General features: G+C 32.6%; 2 protein-coding genes and 2 long non-coding RNA genes across 4 annotated transcripts; 2 read left to right on the forward strand and 2 right to left on the reverse strand.

Moving 5' to 3' along the window:
* Positions 1 to 579: 579 nt before the first annotated feature.
* Positions 580 to 2,613, reverse strand: LOC111703341 (multiple epidermal growth factor-like domains protein 11). Its single transcript, XM_023475243.1, has one exon. The coding sequence runs from the start codon at positions 2,611 to 2,613 to the stop codon at positions 580 to 582; it is 2,034 nt and encodes a 677-aa protein (XP_023331011.1).
* A 13,856-nt stretch (positions 2,614 to 16,469) lies between these two features.
* Positions 16,470 to 18,974, forward strand: LOC111703333 (carbohydrate sulfotransferase 10). Its single transcript, XM_023475237.1, has 5 exons — positions 16,470 to 16,961; positions 17,364 to 17,437; positions 17,514 to 17,593; positions 18,236 to 18,282; positions 18,405 to 18,974. The coding sequence occupies exons 1-5, from the start codon at positions 16,937 to 16,939 to the stop codon at positions 18,467 to 18,469; spliced, it is 291 nt and encodes a 96-aa protein (XP_023331005.1). The 5' UTR covers positions 16,470 to 16,936; the 3' UTR covers positions 18,470 to 18,974.
* On the reverse strand, positions 18,782 to 21,153 carry LOC111703335 (uncharacterized). Its single transcript, XR_002765596.1, has 4 exons — positions 21,039 to 21,153; positions 19,484 to 19,536; positions 18,940 to 18,988; positions 18,782 to 18,868 (listed from the first exon to the last, which is right to left on the reverse strand). It is a non-coding gene; the product is annotated as an uncharacterized LOC111703335 (long non-coding RNA).
* LOC111703334 (uncharacterized) lies at positions 19,473 to 22,649 on the forward strand. Its single transcript, XR_002765595.1, has 5 exons — positions 19,473 to 19,550; positions 19,607 to 19,689; positions 20,966 to 21,058; positions 21,839 to 21,907; positions 22,357 to 22,649. It is a non-coding gene; the product is annotated as an uncharacterized LOC111703334 (long non-coding RNA).
* Positions 22,650 to 23,396: the final 747 nt, after the last annotated feature.

Consider the following 23,396-nt stretch of genomic DNA (forward strand, 5'->3'; position numbering starts at 1 on the left):
GCTTCAGAGCAGCCAGCAGATCCAGACCCAAAATGTTGAAAATAGAGAAAAAAAAGGAATCAATTAAAAGGCACTGCAGACATTTAGTTAAACATTTACTCAAGCCCTAACCAGCGGGAATAAATTGTTGATCTGGACTATCCCTAGGATAAAATTATTGGTCAGAGAAATTAGTCCTTACAAAACGTCAAGTAAACTAAAAAGTAATAATTTATTTATACATTTCAATATTAGACCAACAAACCTTTACCCTTTCTACCAGCTTATCTATAGATTGGAGCTCGTCCACTTTCATATCTTTCTATGCTGACAACCTCTTTTCAGACTTTAAACACCCTTTCAGTCATAAGGGGGGGGGGGGGGTCTGCATGAGGTTTATTTGAGATATATACAAGGCCTCCGTGATAAAAAAAAAACATAATGGTTAATTATTTGTAAAAGACTTTTTTGTGCTAGTCATTAAATAATCCATGCAAATTACTACATCCATACCAGTAAGCTTTCTTCCTTATTTAAATCAAAAAATATATTTCAAACTGAAACATTTCAACAGTTTAGTTATCTTACAAGGACAGACTTTTACATTACTGGACATTCCATTCCCATTGGAAAACACATGTCTGGCATCCAGCATCCATTAGAATCCATACCGCCAGGACACATCATGCTTTCAGGTCCACAGTTCATGATAGGACAGTATGCTGGGCAATCATTTCCATCAAGACCAAAGGGTCCCATCATTGGCATACACATATCAGGCATCATGCATCCATTAGAATCCATACCGCCAGGGCATATCATGCTTTCAGGTCCACAAGTGACAGGGCAAAATGATGGGCACTCATTTCCATTAAGATCAAGTGGTCCCATTGCAGGCATGAACATATCAGGAAACATACATCCATTACTGTCCAAACCTCCAGGGCATATCATGCTTTCAGGTCCACAGGTGGCAGTACAGAATGCTGGGCATTCATTTCCATCAAGACCAGGGGGTCCCATCATTGGCATACACATATCTGGCAAAATGCATCCATTAGAATCCATACTGCCAGGGCATATCATGCTTTCAGGTCCACAAGTGACAGGGCAAAATGATGGGCACTCATTTCCATTAAGATCAAGTGGTCCCATTGCAGACATGCACCTATCTGGCATCATGCATCCATTCGCATACATACCACCAGAGCATATCATGCTTTCAGGTTCACAGGTGGCAGGGCAGAATGCTGGGCACTGATTTCCATGAAGATCAAGAGGTCCTTTTGAAGGTATGCACATATCAGGCATCTTGCATCCATTCATGTCCATACCACCAGGGCATATCATGCTGTCAGGTCCACAAGTGGCAGGGCAAAGTGCTGGGCACTCATTTCCATCAAGACCAACAGGTCCCATCATTGGCATACACATATCCGGCATCATACATCCATTAGAATCCATACCGCCCGGGCATATCATGTTTTCAGGTCCACAATTGGCAGGGCAAAATGCTGGGCACTCATTTCCATCAAGACCAATGGGTCCCATCATTGGCATACACATATCCGGCATCATACATCCATTAGAATCCATACCTCCAGGGCATATCATGCTTTCAGGTCCACAAGTGGCAGGACAGAATGCTGGGCACTCATTTCCATCAAGACCAATGGGTCCCATCATTGGCATACACATATCCGGCATCATACATCCATTAGAATCCATACCTCCAGGGCATATCATGCTTTCAGGTCCACAAGTGGCAGGACAGAATGCTGGGCACTCATTTCCATCAAGACCAATGGGTCCCATCATTGGCATACACATATCCGGCATCATACATCCATTAGAATCCATACCTCCAGGGCATATCATGCTTTCAGGTCCACAAGTGGCAGGACAGAATGCTGGGCACTCATTTCCATCAAGACCAATGGGTCCCATCATTGGCATACACATATCCGGCATCATACATCCATTAGAATCCATACCTCCAGGGCATATCATGCTTTCAGGTCCACAAGTGGCAGGACAGAATGCTGGGCACTCATTTCCATCAAGACCAATGGGTCCCATCATTGGCATACACATATCCGGCATCATACATCCATTAGAATCCATACCTCCAGGGCATATCATGCTTTCAGGTCCACAAGTGGCAGGACAGAATGCTGGGCACTCATTTCCATCAAGACCAATGGGTCCCATCATTGGCATACACATATCCGGCATCATACATCCATTTGAATCCATACCGCTAGGGCATATCATGCTCTCAGGTCCACAGGTGGCAGGACAGAATGCTGGGCACTCATATCCATCAAGACCAAAGGGTACCATCATTGACATGCACCTATCTGGCATCAAGCATCCATTCCCATACATACCACCATAGCACCATAGCATATCAGGCTCACAGTTGGCAGGGCAGAGTGCTGGGCACTGATTTCCATGAAAATCAAGAGGTCCCTTTGAAGGCATGCACATATCAGGCCTCATGCATCCATTAGAATCCATACCACTAGGGCACGTCATGCTTTCAGGTCCACATTCAGATGGTGCTATTTCAGGGCATATGGGTGGTATAGCAGCTACTGTGCTGAAGATTAGAGGAATTAGATACTGAATCATCTTGATGATTGGTGTCTAAGTAAGTGATGCTAATAAACTATTTTAGCAGCTTTTATACAGGAATATCTACAAGGCAAATATCTTTAAAAAAAAATCTGATACATAACATTTGTTGTGATTCTTTCAGAGAGAAAAACAAATTCACAACAAAGAATCCCTTTGAAATACAGAATACAATACAATTCTGAGGGGAGAGGGGTGTTGTTTTATGTTTCAGGAGTTTGTCTTTACAGGAGTTTCCACTTTTAAAAGCTGTCCTTGAAGGGGTTTGAATTAATTGGATTTCAGAGCTTTGTAATTCTTAAGTTTGGAGTTTAGCATGGTTTTTGTTAAAAAACAAGTTCAGTAAGCAAATCAAAGCATTACTTTGTCATGAAGGAATAAATTGAAAGGTTGTGCATAAAATACATAACAGTGATCAGGCATCCGTTATATTCATATCACCAGGGCATTTCATGTTTTAAGATCAACAAGTGGCAAGCAGAATGTTGGGCACTTACTTCCATTTAATCATTGCGGCATGTGACACATGTCAGGCAACAAACATCCATTTTTATGTTTAGTTACAGTGAAACCCTTAACAATGAATACGTCGAAAGAATTCATCAAATGTCGTATTCTTCACTTTCTGATAATGGAATCTTGCAGATATTTAGTTTTTTAACCAAATGATTATATGGAACTCTTTAAAACTTTTCCCGCATATTCATGACTATTTATTTATTTTCGCAAATACTGAAATTTACGTAATATAGTATAAAACTCATTGAAAAATTGTCAAGACGACATTTGATAAATTCTTTCGATGTATTTGTTATTAAGGGTTTCACTGTACTTTCCCAAAGACATTTTCCCAAGGGTGACTTCCTAAGTGACAAGTTTACAAGTGCCATCTATGTGATGTACTTTCAGTTGGTTTGTTTTTTATGTCGTTTTTTAAAATTTAAAATTTGGCATAGTGTAAGAGAAGAAAATGTACTATATGAATTGAATAATACAATTTAGAAATCTTGTAGGTGATAATACGTTTTTTAGTCATCCAAAATGATTAACAACAATGTGGCAACTTCCTAAATGTACATCTTCATTGAAGACCTTAGAATTTTTCATAGGACTTTTAATCAGAGACGCAAACTTTTCATTGGAGACCCAAGATTTGCATAGGAGACCCCAAGCTTTTCATCTGAGGCCAAAGATATTTATTGAAGGCCCCAATCTTTTCATTGGAGACCCCTGAAACTTTTTGTTTTAACCCCCAATTTGCATTGGAGACCCCCAGATTTATATTTAGCCTCAAAGAGGTTTTGGTCTTATCACTTATCACATTAGCAATATATTATAGTATTATAATCAATTAAAATAAATGGTTACATATATTTTTATTGGATAGAATTGATAATGGTAACCAATTTTTGCTTATGTTGAATTCATGAAGAATCCATTGAACGAATTTTTGTTTAGATATGATGCCATCTTCAAACTGGAAACACTGAATGAAGACACTTATTATATTAAGAATAAACTTGACATAAATCTTGATGTTCATTTACAGAGGTAATCTTATCTATATTTAAATTTGGCCCGTGTGTTGATTCTGACCGTATCCAACAAATGTTAAAACGGCTGAACCCACATGGCCCCAGGAAAGGTTTCTGGATTATCAAAATTTAGAAGTAAAAATGATAAAAAATTGCTACTTTTAGAACAACAGAATTAAAAGCTAAAATTGTTAATAGGAAAAAGGCTAAGAAGCGCGTACAAGTTAAAAGTAGTGATGAACATGTTCGACTTTTTTCTATGGATTTTTGTTAATTATCTAAATTAAAGAGTTTCCAACAAATTCATTTGTTTAACATTAATCTTAATTTTCATCTACAGGGGTATTCTAGCTATATCAAAACATACTTAAATAAAAATAAAAGAGGGTATAGGCTGACATCGAATCAAATTACATGTTGATTGCTACTATAATTCTAGTTTTATCTGTTGTGTCTATATGGAGAACATGGTTAACAACGCCGTAAACTTCAGAACGTATCGTCTGTAGAAATTCACAGAGTTGCACTATTCCACCCAGATCGTAAATAATTCAATAAAATTTAAATCTAAACATTCAGATATTACAACCTAAGCGTCGAATTCAAATCGATGCGTTCATATAGTTGATATTTAATAATATTTTTTATTTGTTTGATATACTTACTTTAAACGTTGATTTTTTGGTCGCTGGGTGTCGTTAGGTGTCTCTATCCAGAGACACCTAGCAGATTGTATTGATATAATTGAAGACCACTGTATCATCACCACACTAGGTAAATGTTGAATGCAAATTTTAGATATTTGAGACCCCTGCTATATAAACAGAGCTGGCAACTTTAGAATGAGATATCCTTAATTCCAGTTACTTAATCTGAGTATCCTATGGACACACTTTTGATTTTCTTATTAAACCATTCTTTCTTGGATATAGTTTTTTTAAATTTAGAGAGTCTCTCTCGTTTCTTTACATAATCTTAAATGGCGCGCAAAATTTCAAATTTATTGGCTTCATATAAACGACTCTGATTGGTTGAATTTTATATACTCTCGATATTAAAAAAAAAGAGAGGATCAAGCATTGATCTCAATATCCACCATTCTAAAGTTTTCAGCTCAGGACAAACATCTTTTCATCTGTTTACACCAAAAATAATTTCATATTTACCAAAAAAGGTATTATATCTTTTATTTACATATGAGAATAAACATACGTATTACGTAGTCTTTTCATACGGATAATCTGTGATTTATATATAAACAAACATGCATAAATGATGATGAATATCTTTGAGTATCTTCTTTTTAAAGGGAGTGTTCGTAAAAAAAGAAATGGGGTTTAGGCTTATGGCAAAAACAATCGCTTTTGATCGCTACTAATCTTACTTCTATCTGTTTCGACTATAAGGAGAAAATTGTTAAAAACGACATATACCGAAGAACGTATAGCGTCCATAAAAATTCAGAAAGTTACAACATACAACTCTGATCGTAAAAAAATCAATTTAATTTCACAAATCATTCAAATATTACAACCCATAATCATCGATAATTTTTCGATTCATTTGTATTTTTTTTTTTTTGTTGATATTTTTTAATATTTTGTATTTGTTCTATATAAAATGCACTTAAAACGCCGATTATAGTTGGCCGCCAGGTGTCTTTGCTATCAATGTGCTGAATGATTCCACCTGGCAGAGACACCTAGCGGAAATAAAATCTGTGTTTTAGGTGCATTGTATATAAAAAAAATAAAAAATATTATGAAAAATTAACTATATACAGATGCATTCTGAATTTGTATGGACGCTTAGTTCTTTGGTATAAGACGTTTTTAACAATTTTCTCTATAGATGCAACAGATAGAAGTAAGATTAGCAGCGACCAAAAGCGATTATTTTTCGCCGTAAGCCTACACCCCCTTTCATTTTTCGCGAACACTCCCTTTAAACAATAAATTGATTATATGCATGTACATGTAATACATATATACTAGGCTTTTAGGGCATCGTTTTCCTTGTACAATATAAAACAACTAAGCTTTTATTTCAATTGTGAACACTTTCTCTTTGTAAAGTATATATTGTTAAACAAAACAAAAAAAATGTGGATTTTTAAAAAAAATCGTGGATTTTAATAATCAAATAAATTTTTTTAAGGCCAATTTTTGAAATTTTTATCATTCAGAAACCTTCTCTGGCCCTGGGTTAACGTGGTCCCACACAAAATTTGGGCACGATCGGTTCAGCCGTTTTACAAACAAACAGACAAACAAAAAGACAAGCAAAGTATATATATGACAACAACAAAAAGAACGCGGATTCAATAATATTTTTTCGCGGATTTTCAAAATTTTACATAAATCTAAAAATGTTGGAGACACGTGATTTGCCTCACAAATTTTGAGCTTGATCTGTTCAGCCGATTTTTCATTGGATAAAAACTAGGGATGTTCACGTTTACATTTTTTTTAAACGATCGTTTCGTTATGAAAACAACGACGAAAAATCGAAAACGGAACGATCATTTTTTAAAAAGCTTATTTTTTTAAACAGTCGTTTTTAAACAATCGTTTTTATAAAGCTTGTCGTTTCGTTAAAGATCGTATAGCAACGAACCTTCGTTAACGATCGTTAACGAAGAGAGGAAACCGACCTGAAGGGCATCCGTATACTTTCTATTGAGTAGTTTTTAAAGAAAATATCAAGAAGTTTTAGCTCCCACACAACTGTTTAACTTCAATAAAGTTGCATGTAATTTTTTTTCAAAAACAATCGTTTTCATAAAGTACGTCATTTCGTTAACAATTGTTAACGACGACCCTTCGTTAACGATCGTCAACATAATTGTCAATAACAAGATTTTTTCATAAACGATCGTTCTTTCAAAAGCGATCGTTTTTAAAAAAACACTTGTATAAAAAACGGTTGCTAATCGTTTTTATTTGAAAACGATCGTTATTCATTTTCTAAAAGTTCAAAACGAGTGGGTCGTTTTTAAAAACGATCGTTTTTGAAAACGATCGAAAAACGAAACAAAAAACAATCGTCTAACGATCGTTTTCAAGAACGATTAACAACCCCAGATGCAACAGACAGTATGAATTAGAAATCAATGAAAATATGTAAAACTGATTCTTTTCAATTGTTGTTTCAGGAAAACATGTCGAAATTTTTTTAAATAAACACTTTTAAACTTAGAAAAACGACAATAGCTTCAACATTATTGATCAGACAATGCATGCTTTAAATGGTAGATACTGCATCATACTGATGTGTTTCTGACCATTTTAGAAATCTTTACAAGAAGGGTCACTTAAAATTACGTTTAAATTCAAAACTTTTTATTACTATTATATTAAAGCCGAGTTGCGACTGATGGGCATACATCAACTGATCGGACAGTTAAAGCTTTCTCAGCTGTTGATAAAAGGTACTTTAAAAAATAAAAATTATACTTTTTATAAATTCTCAAATATTATTTTTACGTAAGGTCTAGAGTTTTTTTTCTTCATTTTGACAGCAATTGTTGAACTCTTTTTTTAGTCTCACTTGTTTTGTAACTATAAGGATTGAACTATTTTCCTGCGTATTCATGGCTATTTATTTATTTACCTGGGGAACTTCTGGACCGATTTGCCTCTAATTTTGATTGGAGAACTCGAGAGAACCTGCACGGGAATGTTTTTAGTATGGTTTTGAGATTCAACGTTGATTCGGTCGACTTTTATAGCGAAAATCTAATTTCTCGGTAAAATCAGTTAAGTGCGGGTAAAAGGCGTGAGTAACTTTTAGTAACCTGGGCAGCGCCAGGTTCCCAAGCTAGTAATAGTATGAAACTAATTGAAAAAATGTGAAGACGACATTTCATAAATTCTTTCGGTGAGTCTAAATCTCTGGGGTAAACTTTTCTATTACCTTAAATTGAGGGCAAAATTTGAAACTTACACTTTCTAGGAAATCTAAAATTTTCTTTAACAAAATTTGTCGGAGTACCTCTAGCCAAATTTCTTGGTCTGGATGCTAAATTTTAAATCAAATTTTTGAAAATAATGATTTTTATATTTTTAGAACTAAAGAGAAGCTTCTCCAAATATATGAACCAGACTTCAAACTATTTGGATACACCTATGAACAGTATTTTGGTTAATTGTCAAATCTAAAAAAAATAATTTTAAAAAATGTTTCTTGACATGTGTATATTGTATAATGTTTATATTATGTATACGGAAAAGCAAAGAGTACAGGAGGGGAAGAGTTAAAGTGAAAGTATAAAATGCCTTTTTTTTGACTACGAAATGTGCACCCTTCAGAAGGTGGGTGGTGAGGATAGTAAAGGTCGGAGAGTGTTATGAGTGTTATGAATGCCAGAAACAAGCGTAAAACAATTGATGTAATGAGAATCGATACCCATATTGTATATCATGCGCAAAAAATAATCACAGAGTGGGGATGGGGTCTCTTTAAAAACTGAAGGTAGTTGGGGTAGTAAGGGTAGTTTCCATTCAGATTTAGCTTCAAGGGTGGGGGTGGGGTCTCTCTAAACACAGACGGTAGTTGGGGTAGTAAGGGTAGTTTCCATTCAGATTCAGCTTCAAGGGTGGGGGTGGGGTCTGTCTAAAAACAGACGGTTATAGTAGGGGTAGTGAGGGTAGTTCCCATACAGATTTAGCTTCAAGGGTGGTGGTAGGGTCTCTCTAAAACAGACGGTAATTGGGGTAGTTAGGGTAGATGCCATTCAGATTTAGCTTCAAGGGTGGGGGTGGGGTCTACTAATCTCACCACCCACCTTCTGAAGGGTAAGATAAAGGTTTCAAGGGTACCGTTGTGAATCAGGCTTTGACATCTTAGCATGAAGAGTCAATTGAAATTACTCTTTACAGTACCTTGAAATCAGTATAAAAAGATTAATAATCACATAAAGAACTGAGGGGGAATCCGTTGGGCAGAATTGTGTGGAATTGCGCGGAATTGCACGCAATTAAACTCCACTAGCATTGGAACCTCTACTGAAAAGTGAATCAAAAATGGCGCATAGACAGCAACTGGTTTTGAATTTTGTTGGGCGATTTTTCTAATTCTACAAAGCGCAAGTAAGTTATTTATATATAAATAATAAAGATATTGTCAGTGTCAAGATGTTGTACATATTAAGATGTTGTACATATTAAGATGTTGTACATATTAAGATGTTGTACATATTAAGATGTTGTACATATTAAGATGTTGTACATATTAAGTCATTTTCAATAAGAGTTTCAAAACTCAATGTGAAATAAAAATTTCTCTAGTTGTTTAATTTCTATTTTAGTCTCCATTAATTATAATATTCTTAAAGCTTAATCGACTGAAGATTTGAAAAAATACTCAGTGTTAATGGAAGACATTAAAATGAGTTCTATCCATGACCCTAGGGAAGGTTTATGGCCCGTCAAAAAAGAACATTGGACATACAGAGACTTAATTTTTTTTTGAAAATCTATAAATAAAGATCACAAAATAATGTACAGGGTGTTCCAAAAAACATGGAAATTCAGTGACGAATTGGATATCGTCTTTGTTGAGAATTAGCAATGTAATACCTGATTTCAAAAGCCGTAATATTATTATGACTGCTAGAGTTTATTTTATGAAAAGGGTTAAAGACTGCAAAGATGTGTCTATAATGTCTCCGCAAGATGAACAGTGAAGACGGACAAGTTTACTCTGTTTGTATACTGTAATTTTCTTGGTTTACTAAGTACAACCGTTTGCAGTCAAAACATTAACAAGCAAATTGTAACATGCATAGCAGACGAAAATCTTACGGATCACAGCTTTCTCAGTAGGTATCACTATACTAAATCTAAGAATTATTTAAAAAGACGATACCGAATTCGTCACTGAATTCTCATGTTTATTGGGACATCCTGCAAAAGAAAAATTATTTCAAGAAAAGTACAAAGTTTAAAAACTAAGAATCGACCCATAAGGTCGAACTTTACCATACGTTGCATATAGTTAGGGATGTTACAGGGTGTGTCAGAAAAATGGTCACAAAAAAAAGGAAACTGGGACCATTTTCTAAGACACTCTGTAAGTTAGGCTTATGCAACACATATGGATGTGTTATATTTATATTTTTTCAGTAACACAAGGTCTAAATTATGGGTAGATTCAAGAAGTATATTTGCCAGACAGCTTGATGTATGCTTTTACACATGTAAACAAAGTTGTAAAGCAAATCTTTGGGTCAAAGGAATTGAGTCTTTGCCATAAACTTTACCTTAGATATTTCAAACTATGAAATTTGTTAGATCAAATAATGCAAGATTGAAATATCAAAGATTTGCTACATTGAATTCTAAAGATATAGAGATTATAAATTCAGAGTTTGTGGCAAAGACTCAATTCCTTTGTCCCAATGACTCTGGCATAGGACCAAAGGGATATTACATTGATTATGAATCTCAAACGTAAATCAAAACCAGAAAATCCTCAAAAGTCCTTGATACATTAAATAATAAATCTCTCATTTCTTTTGATCGCTCTTAAAGGGTCTAAAACAGACTCTGATGAATCAAGTTTGAGAATAATCTAAAAATTTTCTTGTTGTGACGAACGAAGCTGATATACTTTCGGGAGAACGCCCCTTACATCTGATATGATATGATTTACATCAACTGATCTGAAAAATAATCCGGTTGTTGACACAACTCATGGATGTCTAGATCAAGGTTGAAAGGCTCCTCTTAACCACAAACACAAGTTGCAAATATATAAAAATATTTCAAACCTACAAAATAAAGTTTTTGTAATAATAATTGATTAGTATAAAATTGTTTAATGTTATTAAAAGGATTGAGTATCACTATAGTTTCAGTACAGGCAAATATTTCCATTTACTGTTATAGCGCAGATATAAGGATTCATCTCTAATTGAATAATGAGCTAAAAAGAAAGATAGATGTACCGCCTAGCAATTATTATTGGTTCAGAATAGACAACAAACACACGACTGAACCCTGATTGGATCAGGAACTAATGGACTCGGCATGCTAGAGTGAGTAACTTACTAGTAGGGTGTGTCTGGGGTAATCAAGGAGTGATTTGAGATCAGAGGAAGGTGATTGGGTCAGTTTAAAACGTTTAGATATTACTTCTGAAAATTAAAATCCCGGTTGTTTAAGGAGAATTGCAATGGATTGCAGAATTAATCACGGATTGAATGATTCAATTATTCACTAGTTAATACGTTTTACTAGGCAACATGTTTTCTCTTTAATTCTGGGACTGACGTATGCCAGAATATATTCTCTGGTTTTAAGATCCGAAACAAAGGGGAAGGGTAGGAAGACGACATTACTCTTGGATAAAGTGAAAGGCAGATTTATGAACACAAGCATAGCTATGTATTGTGAACTTTAAAAAAAATACAGGGCTGAGACATTTAAAAATTCTTCATGTAGAAAAAATTTTAGAAAATGTTTTGGTTTCCCTCTTCAAAAGAATAATGAGAAATTGAGAAAGCTCTAAAAGGAAATAGTATCTGTTACCGGAAATGACTTGTGCTGTACACATTTTAGCGAACACAATTTTCACATCTTTGTTGTTACAATTCAGTTTTTGTTTTGATTCCTTAGGACAAGGAAGGCGATGTATACTCGAATTTTGTTCTTTTGTACACAAATTTACGATTTTGTTTTCAGATTTGGCCGCCATGCCATAGATTTGGCCCCGTGCCACAGATTTGGTAGCAGTGCCACAGAATTGGTTGCCGTACCACAGACTTGGTCGCCGTGCTACAGATTTGGCCGCCATGCCACAGATTTGGCCACCATGCCACAGATTTGGCCGCAATGCCACAAACTTGGCCGCCTTGCCACAGATTCGGCCGCCATGCCACAGAATTGGTTGGCTGCCGTGCCGCAGATTTGGCATTCGTGCCATAGATTTGGCAAAGATTTGAATGTTATTCGAAGGATCTGGCTGGTGCCTCAGATTTGGCAGGGTCACAAAAAAAATAAACAACAAAGATAAATGGAAAATATGGCTGCTTTACCAACATTGTATTTCAGTGTTGCAAGTAATCAGAATGCTTCAAGAGGGCAAGGGCATTAATCATGCATACGGGGTGCTTAGGGCAGGGAGTCAAATTCTTTTCATAGCTCATATTTTTTACAAATTCCAAACAATCAAAACAAGGTATTCGGAAATATAAGCTGGCCAGATAGTGTTATAAAAAATGTTCGAAGTGAGGGAATAAAAACAATTTGTTCCGCCCTCCAAAAACTTAAAAAGGAAAAAATTATCTAGCAGTACCTCTAAAAAAACTTATTGAACACACTTCTTATATCTATGGTTAGGAGACGACATTAGAGCGCAACGAAAGTAAGCAATCTTATTAATATTATACAACCTTGGCTCCCCTGCAATTCAAGTAATTTAAGTTGGTCAAGGCTTGTCACAAGTGTTAAACTTTTTGTAAATGTTGAGTGTTAGTTTTGAAATGCTTCAACTCTACATAACACTTTTCTAAAATCTATTTTTATTACTTTCATTATTATTTCTTATCTTATTATTGATTTATCTTTATTATTATTAATTATATTTTTTCTTTTATGGTATAAATAATATGGTGTAAATGTTATTCTGATTAGTATTATTTTTTTATTTTTATAATTATTATTATTATTATTTTTATGATTATAAATATCACAAGCTCAAAAAAAGTTATAATTAAGAATTGAAAATGTTCTATTCAATTGATTTTAGAGACTTTAAAAGATCGGTAATTTGTACAGGTAATTGTTTTATTTTCAATTTCTTGGACAATATCTGATGAAAAACTTTTTAATTTTTTAATTATTTTGTTTGTAGGATTAAAGAATATTCATAAAGGGATTAACTGATTTATTCTTGCTTGCTTTAATTCCTTTATCTTTGTAACATAATGGTGCAAAACTTATATAATCTAGCAGCTTATATTTCCTGCAGATTAAAATTTCAAGTTCAACGACACCAGGTTACAAAGATGTAGGAATAAAAAAGTTTGAGCATAAGAAGAGCAATCAGTTCCCTGAAATACATATAATTATCTATTTTTCAGTTATGTTTGTTGCTGTGTGGAGTTTATTATATATACTTTACATCGGAGGAAATGTTTTAAAAGATAAATTTATAATTTTACACTTCAGAGTAACAAAATTAGTTTTTAGTGAATATTACTATCAATATTTTGATGTATTTTCAACTAACCCTCCATATAAATATAAAAACAACTTTATCTGATTATCGACGTGGAAGAGATCCATCTTTAGTCAAATGTTTAAAAGGTACCATTGTGCACCGTACATGCAACTCTATAAATGTAATGTCACATAAAATTACGCCTGCAGTCCCTTTATTAAGCATGATTTGAAAAGCTAAACAAAGAAAAAGTTAATACAGGTTTCCATGCAATGGAAAATAAAGGTGCAAAGTTAGTCATGTTTAAGTAAATTGTGTTGATAACTTGATCTTGATGTCAAAGAAAATCTAATAAAAAGAAGAAAAAAAATGTTTACAGTTTAAAACATAGAAGAGTACAAACCCCCAATTCAAAGGAACGTGTTTTTAATTTATTTCTCTCAGTCCCACCACCTTTTTTTAGAAAGCTCACAAAATCTATGACCATTTTTTGGTACATTCTTTCAGGGGCGGATCCAGATTTTTAAAAAGGGGGGTCAAAGTCTTAATAATATTGGGTCTAGTACCGTGCTAATCGTAGTGAGCGAGGGGGGGGTGCAGGGGGGGGGTAGGCCTCCCAAAAAAATAAAAAGAAATAAGCATTAAAAGTGAGTATTTTTTAGTGCTCAAAACAGAAAACTACTATTATAGTATGTAAAAATATTTCTACCTTAAAGCTGCATTTACAATTTTTTCACTCAGACATATTACTCTATAAAAAAATATATTTCCATTTCCATTTTTACTAAATAATTTCTAATTAAATTTTTAATATTGTTTAAGATTGAGATATTAACGGCAAAAGGTTAGGGTGTTTTTTCATGTGAGTAATTACCGAAGAATGCAATTTCAAGATTGTAGAGTTTTAATCTGTTCTTAACTCTTATTTTTTGTGGTTATTCCTGTAGGTTTAAATATAGCGATGGGAAAAGGCTAGATTCGTTTTACAGAAACTTTTAATACTTTTGGACTTTTAAAAGATTTACGAGTTAAAGATTTAAAATTGTCTTCTGTAGAAGTTTACTAATATCAAACATCCTAGGTGAAAACTTAAGGCAAAAACGAACTAAAAACGATCGTTTTAAAAACCAGAAACTATCGTTTTTGCCTTATATTTTTGCATGTTTGGTAAACTTCTACAGAATAAAGTTTTAAAATATTGTTACCTTCTCGTCTGACAAAACACAAAAATCGACATTTACACATTTTAAAATTTCAAAGATACTTGTTTTCCCAAGAGACGAGGCTGATTTGATTTAAGCATTAGTTTTGTTAAAGCATATTATAGTATCTGCTGGAAAACAAGTTACAGTAAACTTTTAGGTTACTCTCCAGAATAAGGGGTGTCAAAATAAACTCCTGTCCCCCTCTTTTTTCAAAAGGGGGGGTCGTCGACCCCTTGACCCCCCCCCCTGGATCCTCGCCTGCTGATTCTTTGACTTCAATGTCGACTTTTAACTAGCATATTTATTGGTTTGAAAAACTGTCTAAATTAGATAATAATTAATTTCGATCTAAACTTCAGAGTGTTTGAATATCTAGTAAAGAAATAAAATAAATTATTTTTTTAAAAATATTGCGATTTTTCAAAGATCTCTCTTTAAAAAATAATTTTTAAAAACCATGTATTGAAGACGACCACCCCCTGTTCAAAATCAAGCTGGGATTGAGAACAAGAAGAACAAACCAAAACAAGATGATTTGAAAGGAATGAAATATAACATTTTTTTAAGAATAAAAATAGAATTAAAAGTTGGATTTTTTTTTGAAAAATTACACTATTTTTTCTCTTCTTACACATTATTCAATCAATGCTAAGAGAAACACTATAAAAAAGTCTTTTTTCACAAATAAGTCAAAACTTAAAAATCTCAATTTTAATAATCTCAATAATTTTTAACACGTCTGTATTTTAAAAGCTATAATCTTACTTTAAATTTTCTTTACTTCTTCATTGTGAAGAAGATTTATCCAATAGTATCTATTTTTTATCTGTTAAACATTTATAGCATATTCTAAACTTTTTGTTTAAGAATTTATAAAAAAAAATTGTTTTAAATCTTTAAAGTTTCATTATTTTGTAGAATTTTTAAGTTCTCGTGAGAAAGTATTTAAAGAAAGAAACCAGATCCTCAGAAGGGAATTGTTCAAATACAGAAAATAAAAAATTGATAAACTTTTTGTTATTTTTTATTATATTATTGCTGAATTGGCAGTTTTTTTTATTTAAATTGCAAAGAAACTAAGTTCTTGCCAAAAACTCTGATTTTTTAATCACTTTGTCTTTACAACTCAACTTAGATATTTCAATTCTATATATATTAGCTCAAATAATCTGAGTTGGACATTTTAAAGGTTACACCATCAGGTATAAAAGATTACGGAACTTGAAAATTTGAGTTAGTGGCAAAGACTCAATTCCTTATGACAAATTAAAACTTATTTGAATTTGAGTTTTTGCATTTTCGAGAACATTTTTACAACAAATATCGAAAAAAATGTCTGTTAGTAATTTAAGTCAATCTTAATTCATCTTTGGAAAATAGGAATTGATTTTTGCCAGAGATTCAAATATTCTAATCTCTTTATATTTTCAACCTGACATCTCAAACTTAGATTATTTAGTCTAACATAATTCATGGTTTGAAATATCAAAATCCTACGTCATTGCAATTTGCAATGATTTTGGGAAAACAACAGAGTTTGTGGGAAAACAACAGAGTTTGTGGAAAAACTCGGTTCCTTATGAGGTTGTTTTCTCGAAATGTCAAGAAAGTATATTGAAAAACCTACTTTAGAATGAATAACGGAAATTATCAAAAACTTATTTTTTATTTGATTTCTGCAGAAATTGTCCTGAATTTGAAGAACGGAGCAAAGTAGCATTCAGTCTGTACAACAACCGTATCAGGAAAACTGCTTTGTTTATATACTTTATTTTTATTACCATTTATATAAGATAAGATAAGATAAGATAAAGTTTATTGCTAAAATAAATGTATCTGTATACAGATAGAGTTTACAATTACAAATTGATGATTATATACTTTGATTGTTTGTCTGGGTTTCTGTTTGTTTGTTTGCAACAAAATCTCAAAACAGCTGAACCGATTGGGCCGAAATTTTGTTATGGGACCTCACATGACCCCAGGAAAATTTTAAGGATGATCAGAATTTTCAAAAATTTGCCTCATAAAATTCGATTCTTATTTTGTAAATCCAGGAAAAAATATTTTATAATCAGCGAACTTTTTTGATTGTTTTTCCAACATTGTTTATTAAATTGAAAATGTTCACAATTGAAAAACATAATGGGCGCGAAAATCCTAGTAATATGAAAATTTTAAAACCATAAATAAAAGCTTACTTTTACAGACCTCATTCCAAGTCCAATTAGATTAGATTACAACAAACAACGAAATGGATGATAAGGCGGGGAAGTAATTGCATGTTAACACTAAAATATTTCTACAATAGAGAATTAAAAGCAAATATTTACATTTTCAGCGCTTATTTGGAAAAACTTTTTAGTAATTTACAACAGATTTTGATTATTTAGATTTGATACTGAACATCTTTTCATGTACTGCGAGAATTATAAGATAGGTATTTCTCAATTTTCTCTTTGGAAAAATTATGTAAAATTTGTCAAAAAAAGCATTTAAACAAATATTTTTTTCCCGTGAAAATTCATGTGAAGTTATAAAATCATAAACTTTCATATTTAATACATATAGATATATTAAAACATACGAGAATCTTTACAACTGGGGCTCTTATGCCCCCCCCCCCTTCATAGGAGCCCCGGGAAAAGTTGACAAACACATGATGCATATCTTTGTATAATTGTTTAACATGTATCTGTAATTAAGAAAAAGAATAGGGGGTTGGAGCGATTTTTTATGGGTAGACCCACCATCTTGTGAAGTTACCAAACCAAATATTATTACAGGATCTACCACATGGGTCGACCATCTTGTGAAGTTACCAAACCAAATATTTTTACAGGATCTACCACGTGGGTCGACCATCTTGTGAAATTGGCAAACAAAACCAAAAATGCGGAACACAGTCATAAACAGGTACAATACTATGAGTATGTGAAAATGTATCCATTTTGTATTTTTAAGACACCGATGATAATTTGTAAAATTATAGGTTGAGATATTATATCCACAACTAAAAGGATTGATTAGAGATGAATTTGAGAAAGTCGCATTCAAGTTTTTTATTGTCAGGTAAAACAATTCAAAAAGTTTGGATAAAAAATCTAACATTTGTGTTGAGAAAAATATAATTTTTTGAATGCGCACCAGAAAAAAAGGGATTATAATTGTAATTTTTACAACTTCAATTAATGTTTAAAACTAGTTTAAAAACCCAGCTTTGCCTGAATATTAAAGCTTTCTTAGTAAAATCAAATCCACTTATATTACAATTTTTAAATCTAACTAAGAACATTCCTGTGGTTCTACCGAGTTCACCAATCAAAATTTGAGGCAAATCAGTCAAGGGGATCATGAGTTATGATTAGACTTACAAACAAAGGTTACTATTATATAAATTTACTAGCTTGGAAACCCAGCTATGCCTGGAATTTTCCCTGTAAAAGGCATCTCTTTTAACTTAGAATATTTAAACTTTGCTAAAAACATTCTTGTGGTTCTACCGAGTTCCCCAATCAAAATTTGAGGGAAATCAGACAAGGGCCATACAAACAGACAAACACAGATTAGAACCTTATAAATATAGATATATATTTGTATTGCATACATAGCACTTACAGTATGTCAATTGACACGATAATTGAACATGACTTTACTTGGCTTGACTTGACTTAAAGATCGAGTTTACTGTAAAAACTTTTTTTTTATAACTAGGGATCCTTTTGAGAGAATCTTATCTGCCTATCTGGATAAAATGACAGGAATAATATCTGTCATTTTTCTTTTGAGATTTTTTGTAATTCAGTGTTAGTGAAAAATCTATGACTCCAGCATTTCTTGAAAAAAATGCTTCAAGAAATTCTGAAGATATTTCAATGGTTAGAGATTTATCCTAGAAACAGCACACATTGGGCTACTTTTGGAAAAATTCAGGCTTGCTACTTATAAAATAAAAATCTTATTTAGAAATTGATTTTTGCCAGAAATTAACAATTTATTTTGCTATGTTTTTTATCCAGTTGAGTTTCTTAATAAATTCAGCTGGTTAAAAACAAATTAATGGATAAAAAATGCTGTCCTTGATTCTTCTCATTCGGTAAAGGGTAATAGGGATTTATAAGCCCTTGGCTAAAATCCTTTAAAAAGGAGCAAAAACGTGTTTTTCTGTTTGGTTTGAGAAGATGTTTTTGAACTCTTTGACGTGTAATGCTTTATTTTGAAACTTATGCGGGGGGCGTCGGTGATTAGGTGGTTAGTTGATTGGTTGGTTAGGTGTTTAATTAATTGATGTTGATGGCTCCTTATACTCCATAACACATAATCTCAATAAATGAATTTATTTCAAACCTATAAAAAAAAGTTTTAGTGGAAATAAATATTAATTTAACATTGTTTAATGTTTAATAAAATAAACTTACTAATTTGGTGTGTTATGGGGTAATTAAGGAGTGGATTCGGATAATGCTTCTGAAAATATAAAGCCGGTTGTTTAAGAGGAATAACTATGAATTGCAAAGTTATTTGTGGATTTGATTATTCCCTTAGTTAAAACGTTTCACTATTTAATGTTTCCCATTGTCAGAGTACAGAGAAATTGCCTGAGTATTGCTTTGGTTTGGATTTAACCAAGAGGAGGGGCTGGCAAAGACGACATTATGTGGAGAGGGGGGGGTTTAGAAGGTAGATATATGGTCAACAAATGTATAATGTTCAAAAATTGTTCTGTTAAACCATAAAAGCCAACAATTTTGGGTCACCCATTTTTCTAAATTTAAGTTTAAAAAGTGGCATATTTTACAGAATTGGATTAGAAAACGGTTCAAAAAAGATAGCGATCAGGAATTTGTTGACAATTTGACTATGCATAAATAAATGAAGAACTATATGAATTGACAATAGATTTATCAATGATCATTCATTCAAATTTTATTTTTGACAAATCCAACTTTTTAAGATACCTACGTTTGCAGAATTTGCTACGTATGTTGCTGATCATTTAGATTTTCTCCACAACTCTACAGTATATCAGGTTTTAACAAGTTGACTTTTCAAAAATATTTTACAATTGAAGTTTTTCTTTTTCAGAGTAGAAGATTTTCTGAACGGGTTAGAAAAGTGAACTTTCATTGGAGACCTGTATATCTCAACTGTAGGCCTTGTTCACAGCAGTAACTTTTAATCTTATACTTTGGGGACTTAATTTCAAGTAAACCCTCATTTATGGAGTGTCATGTTCGATTGACAAAGGTACCCTTAAAATTGGAAAAGTTTGTCAGAAACACTTTTAAACTAAAAAAAACAAGGATATTTGTTCAACATTTTTGATCAAATAAAAGTTATTGTTGTAATAAAGGTAGTGACCGGCAATGTATGGTGAATGAACTGAAAATGTATTATTGTTGAAAATTTTCGTAGGAATTATTTGAGACATATAAAACGTTTCTATGACGTATAATTACTGAGTTTGAGTTGAGCGCAAAATCGACGTTAAAAATCATCAAGTTGGGTGAGAACATTTTAAGATGAGAACCAATTTTTTTTTAAATTATTAAATAACGACGACAAAAATGTAACAAAAATTCTGCAATAAACTAAGTATATTCAATTAAAAGATTCTGTGATTTCTCATTTTTCACAATTATTTTTTGTAGATTTTCTGGAATTTTATTGAAAAGAAGACATTTAAAGAATTTGTAGAAATCTGCAAACAAATCGATTATTTTGAAGGTCGACTTTGAGCTCAAACTGAGTGATTATGCATCATGGAAACGTTTTCTGTGTCTCAAATGATTCCTAAAATAAACTTCCACAATACATTTCAGTTCAACTACCATACATTAGCGGTCACTCCCTTCAAGAAATAAGGTGTTTGGCTAAGAATTGAACACCTTTTATTTTTTTAGCAATTTAGATATTAACCCCTCTTTTTGGACAATTTAAAAAATATTGGACAATTTATAAATTAAAATACAAATTTAAATGTAAAAAACGGGGATTTTGTTGAGAACTCTTGGCATCTTGCGCATTAAGTTCATTGTTTTTGTTTCTTAAAGTAAGAAATTCGCAAAATTCTTGCAGAGAAACCACAAATGAAAATAAACAGTTTGAATAAACAAAAACAATTGGATGTAATTTAAACTTGATCAGAACATATTGCCAGCTTTACTTTGAAGGTTACTTCCACGGGCAGCCGTAGTACATTTGAATTTCCGAGCTGGGTCAACCTTTCCGTTCCCAGTTTGTACTGTACTTAGCTCTATGGACATGACTAGCCGGTGGCCGGTGCAACAAGGTTGACGCGGTCAGACTTTATGCTTCATAAAGGTTGAATTTACTTTTACTAAAGGGGCAGAGGTGAGTGCTTGAAATTACAATTACAGTCCCTTTAATACTGTTTTTATGTTTCAAACATGGATTTTTAATGATATTGTCTTTTTTTATCAGGTATGACGCAATCTTTAAACTGGAAACAATGAATGAAGACACTTTTTATTTAAAAAAGAAATGTAATATAAACCTAGATGTTCGCTTACACAGGTACACGATATAAACGCTACCAACAAATGACTTTTAGTCTTTGTTTTACATTCCAGGTTTCCTGTTGGTGTATATTAGTTTTTTAATTTAATTTTAATAAACTATAAAAAAACACTTTCCCTGCGAGGACAACAGATTTGATTTCCAATAAAAAAAGATCAAAAAAGAGTTAATTTTTCACAATGTTCTTTATTCACTCTGCGGCATAAATGCAAATTCCACTTTAACAATTGAAAAAAATTGATTTTAAGGTGGACAAATATTTTATCCTTGATAATGATCAGTTAACTTTAGAAATCCTGCTTGAAATAGGAGATGTCATTCTTAACTGGAGAATCACTTGAAACATTACCGACAGATCCTTTGTTTTTCTACTATAAAAGAGTTTCAGGTCGTCGATCAAGTCTTATGTTGTGTTTGTTAACCCTGTATACAATAAAAGGAAATAAAAAAATCTCGTAAAGAAATCTGTCAATATCCTAAAAATCTACATAACCACTAACCAGAGCTGGAAAGTTTCGTGTTGGATACTCATATTCCTGATCGCTTCATTTCGCACTATATCCATGATATCCATGAAGTAGGCATTTTTTATTTGAGGATCAATTAATCTCTTTATTTCAGTTTTTCCTCCATGCGGGATAACGATATTTAGATTTAATTAATATGCAGATTAAACAAAGATCAAGATTAAGCATTGATCAAGAGTTCCCAAAAGTTCCTGCAGCTGAAGGTTCAAGATTGTAAAGTCATCATTCTTATTTTTTAATATTTTTGCAGTAGAATGGGAACTGATGGGCGTACATCACAAAACAGTGCAATTCAAGCTTATACAACAGTAGATAAGAGGTTTTTTATTTTTCAAATCCAAAAATTTGAATTACAGTGTGTCCCATCAAACACAGCTGAGAAGAGACGATCTGTATTTGGTCTATAAAATCAATATAAAGAATTTTGTTCAGATTTTTTTCAAAATTTTTAACATTCATTTTTTATTAAATTTCTTTTAACAAAATTTAAAAAGAGCAGTGAATTTTTTCTCTGACTTTTGTATCTTCTTTTTAGTTGATTATATATCCAAATTCAATTCCTCTCTAGTAGATCAACGCAGTCTAATCTCTTTTTCAGATTTAATTTAACAAATGAAACCAAAACTTTTATTACTTGAAGAATCATATTTGTAAAATTAAGTTATGATCCTGCAAATTATTTCCAATTTCTGAGACGATTTTAAAAGTTATCTCTCAATTGTCATGTTCCGTGGGACACCCTGTAAAACTGAATAATTTCTATTTTAGGGTGAAAGAGAAACTCTACGCCATTTTTGAACCAGATTTCAAATTATTTGGATACAGTATTCAACAGTATTTTAGTTAAAAGTAGTTGCTTTTTTTAAAAGTAGTTTCTAAAAAAAAATTACAATTTATACGACCAGAATAAACATATTTTAACAGGCAAACCAATGCTTCCGGAAGTAGTAAATCCAAGCTAATGTAAAGTACAGGAAGTAGTAAATCCAAGCTAATGTAAAGTACAGGAAGTAGTAAATCCAAGCTAATGTAAAGTACAGGAAGTAGTAAATCCAAGCTAATGTAAAACATTTTTGTAAAATTAGATTGTAAAGTCGTCTGATTAATTGTAAATTAATTTCGGGTCTCTCTGATTAGGACTGTAGTTTATAATTTTAATGATAATTATCTTCCCTCCATTCTTTCCATCTTCCATACAATCTTCCTTCCCTTTATTCCATCTTCCATATAATCTTCCTTTCATTCCATATAATCTTCCTTCCCTTCATTACATCTTCCATATAATCTTCCCTTCCTTCTTTCCATCTCCCATATAATCTTCCTTCCCTTTATTCCATCTTCCATATGATCTTCCTTTCATTCTATATAATCTTCCTTCCCATCATTCCATCTTCCATATAGTCTTCCCTTCATTGCATCTTCCATATAATCGTTTTGCCCTTCATTCCATCTTCCATTTAATTTTCCTTCCCTACATTCCATCTTCTGTTATCTTCCTTCCCTTTATTCCATCTGCCATATAATCTTCCTTCCCTTCATTCCATCTTCCATATAATCTTCCTTTCCTTCATTCCCAGCATCCATTTATTCTTTTCTTGATTCATCTTCCATAGAATCTTCCTTCCCTTCATTCCATCTTCAATGAAATCTTTTCTTAATTCCATCTTCCACATATTCTTCCTTCCCTTAATTACATCTTCCATATAATCTTCCTTCCCTCCATTCAATCTGCCATATACTCTTCTCTTGATATTCCATCTTCTATAGAATCTTCCTTCCCTTCATTCCATCTTCCATATAATCCTCCC

Source organism: Eurytemora carolleeae, unplaced genomic scaffold (assembly GCF_000591075.1).
Source record: "Eurytemora carolleeae unplaced genomic scaffold, Eaff_2.0 scaffold520, whole genome shotgun sequence".
Lineage (NCBI taxonomy): Eukaryota > Metazoa > Arthropoda > Copepoda > Calanoida > Temoridae > Eurytemora > Eurytemora carolleeae.